Source organism: Eimeria acervulina, genomic scaffold (genome assembly GCF_000499425.1).
Source record: "Eimeria acervulina Houghton genomic scaffold, Eah_scaff1638, whole genome shotgun sequence".
NCBI lineage: Eukaryota > Apicomplexa > Conoidasida > Eucoccidiorida > Eimeriidae > Eimeria > Eimeria acervulina.
This window is the reverse complement of record NW_013550166.1, coordinates 3,032-5,033: the sequence shown is the minus strand read 5'-3', so window position 1 is coordinate 5,033 and position 2,002 is coordinate 3,032. Positions and strand designations below refer to the sequence as shown.

The window sequence follows — 2,002 nt, the reverse complement described above, 5'->3', positions numbered from 1 at the left end:
TTCCATATATAGTATATTATATATGCTACTATACTAAATATTATTATAATGTGATTACTAACAATATTTATAAATCTGTAAATACAGCAAAAAGCAAAACTTCTCTGCTGTATACAGCGTAGCTCTAGCTGTCGGAAGTAAATAAACATTTCAAGCAAACAAAGGGAGACAAAATAAAATAAATAAATAAATAAATAAAAATAAAGAAAATAAAATGAAGTTAAAAGAAAATGAAATGTTAAGTTTTCGTTCGCTTCCCCCGTAGAAGATATATATATCCACATGATAATATTAATAATAATTAATATTAATGATAATACAAGAATAAAATAATAAACAACGATATCAATAAGACAAAAAGAAAGAAGTAATAATAAACAGCAACAAAACATAATATTTATATTCAAGAAGACGTACATAAAAAGAAAGCAAATAAAAAAACGAAGAAGGAAAGCAGACAAATACAAAAAGATAAATTCTTCCCTTCACAATCAACTAATTAATTATAATTAATTAATTAATTATAATTAATTGGTTATAATTTAATTAATTAATTATAGTTAATTAATTAATTTAGTAGGCATTTGCTTTAGGGCGCCAATAGCATCGAGCTGATCTGCTCTCAGCTGTGCATGCAGCCCCAGATTAATCAATTAATTAATTAATTAATTATAATTTATTGTAATTAATTAATTAATTAATTAATTAAGTAGGCATTTGTTTTAGGGCTCGAATAGCATCAAGCTGATCTGCTCTCAGCTGTACATGCAGCCCTATATCCATTAACTTTGCATTTCTTGCGTTTGATAATTGTAAATAAATAAGACATTGAGTTCTAAATTTACTCCAGCATTCTTTTAAATGTTTTAATCGTTTATAGCCCCTCTTACGTACCCAAGAAGCGCCTGAGCTTGTTGAATTATTATTATTAAAACTCTTTCTTCCTCCATGCCTTATTAATGTCTCTGTTATTTGCTGCAGCTGCATTAGACGACATAAAATTATATCAAAGTTGCCCCAGAAGCTGCATACACAATTTAATATATAACACAGCTGCCTCAGCTTCTCTAAAGACTTCAGATGCATGCGCGACAAAGCTATCTTCCGTTCAAGCACAGCATTGCTGCTGCTGCTGCTGCTGCTGCTGTTGCTGCTGATCCCTAACATTAACGCAGCAGAAGAATTATTGCATGGCTCCAACAGACAAGACAGCTCCGTACATTCCGGGGCGCTGCTGCTGCTCCCGCTACCACTGTTGCTGCTGCTGCTGTTTTGGTTTGTCTTGCTGTTGCATCCTGCTGCTGCTGTTGTTGCTGCTGCTGCTGCAGCAGAAGATTCTGTTTCTTGCAAATGCATTGTTTCCCCTAAGACGCTATCGATGCTGCTGGTTGTAGAGACACCTCTGGGGCTAACTTGTGCGCATGCAGCAGGATTGCTGTCTCTATTTGTGCTGCTGTTGTTGCTGCTGCTGTCTGCTGCTTGCTTCATTTGTCTTGCATGCGCTGCTGCTGTGTCTGTTGAGAGAAAAAGAAAATCTAAAATTTCTTCAGTTACCTGAGAAGGGTCGGGCAGCCCCACCTGGCTCCACGCCTGCACTCCAGCTTCTATCTCCCTTCGTTCTTCTTCTGCTGCTGCTGCTGCTGCTGCAGCAGCAGCAGGAACAGGAACGGCTGCAGCAGCGTCATCGGTGGGGGATGAGCCGGACGCCTGTTGCTGCTGCCGTTTTTGCTGCTGCTGCTGCTGCTGCTGCTGCTGATGCTGTTGCTGCTGCTGCAGCAGTTCTTCTGTAGATGGCTGTGCACAGCTGTAAAGCATTCTTCTTAGGCTAGACCCAAGATACTCTCTTAGGAGATCTAACCTCCCTCCCCCACCCCACACCTCCATATTGTTTGCTGCAGCTGGTAGTGCTGCTGCTGCATCAGCAGCAGCAGCAGCAGCAGCACTCTGACCCTGCAGCAGCTCAGTAGAAATTGGAGACACCAACGCTTGCTTACAAGAGCCT

At 39.4% G+C, this 2,002-nt stretch overlaps 1 protein-coding gene across 1 annotated transcript in view; it reads right to left on the bottom strand.

The window, feature by feature from the left end:
* Positions 1 to 705: 705 nt before the first annotated feature.
* Positions 706 to 2,002, bottom strand: part of EAH_00061790 (CAM kinase, putative) — a gene marked incomplete at both ends in the record, with an annotated part of 4,154 nt that continues 2,857 nt past the window's right edge. The window contains 2 exons of the mRNA XM_013396961.1: positions 706 to 759; positions 1,555 to 1,950. Of these exons, the coding sequence (XP_013252415.1) occupies positions 706 to 759; positions 1,555 to 1,950 (450 nt within the window). The remainder of the gene's footprint in view (positions 760 to 1,554; positions 1,951 to 2,002) is intronic.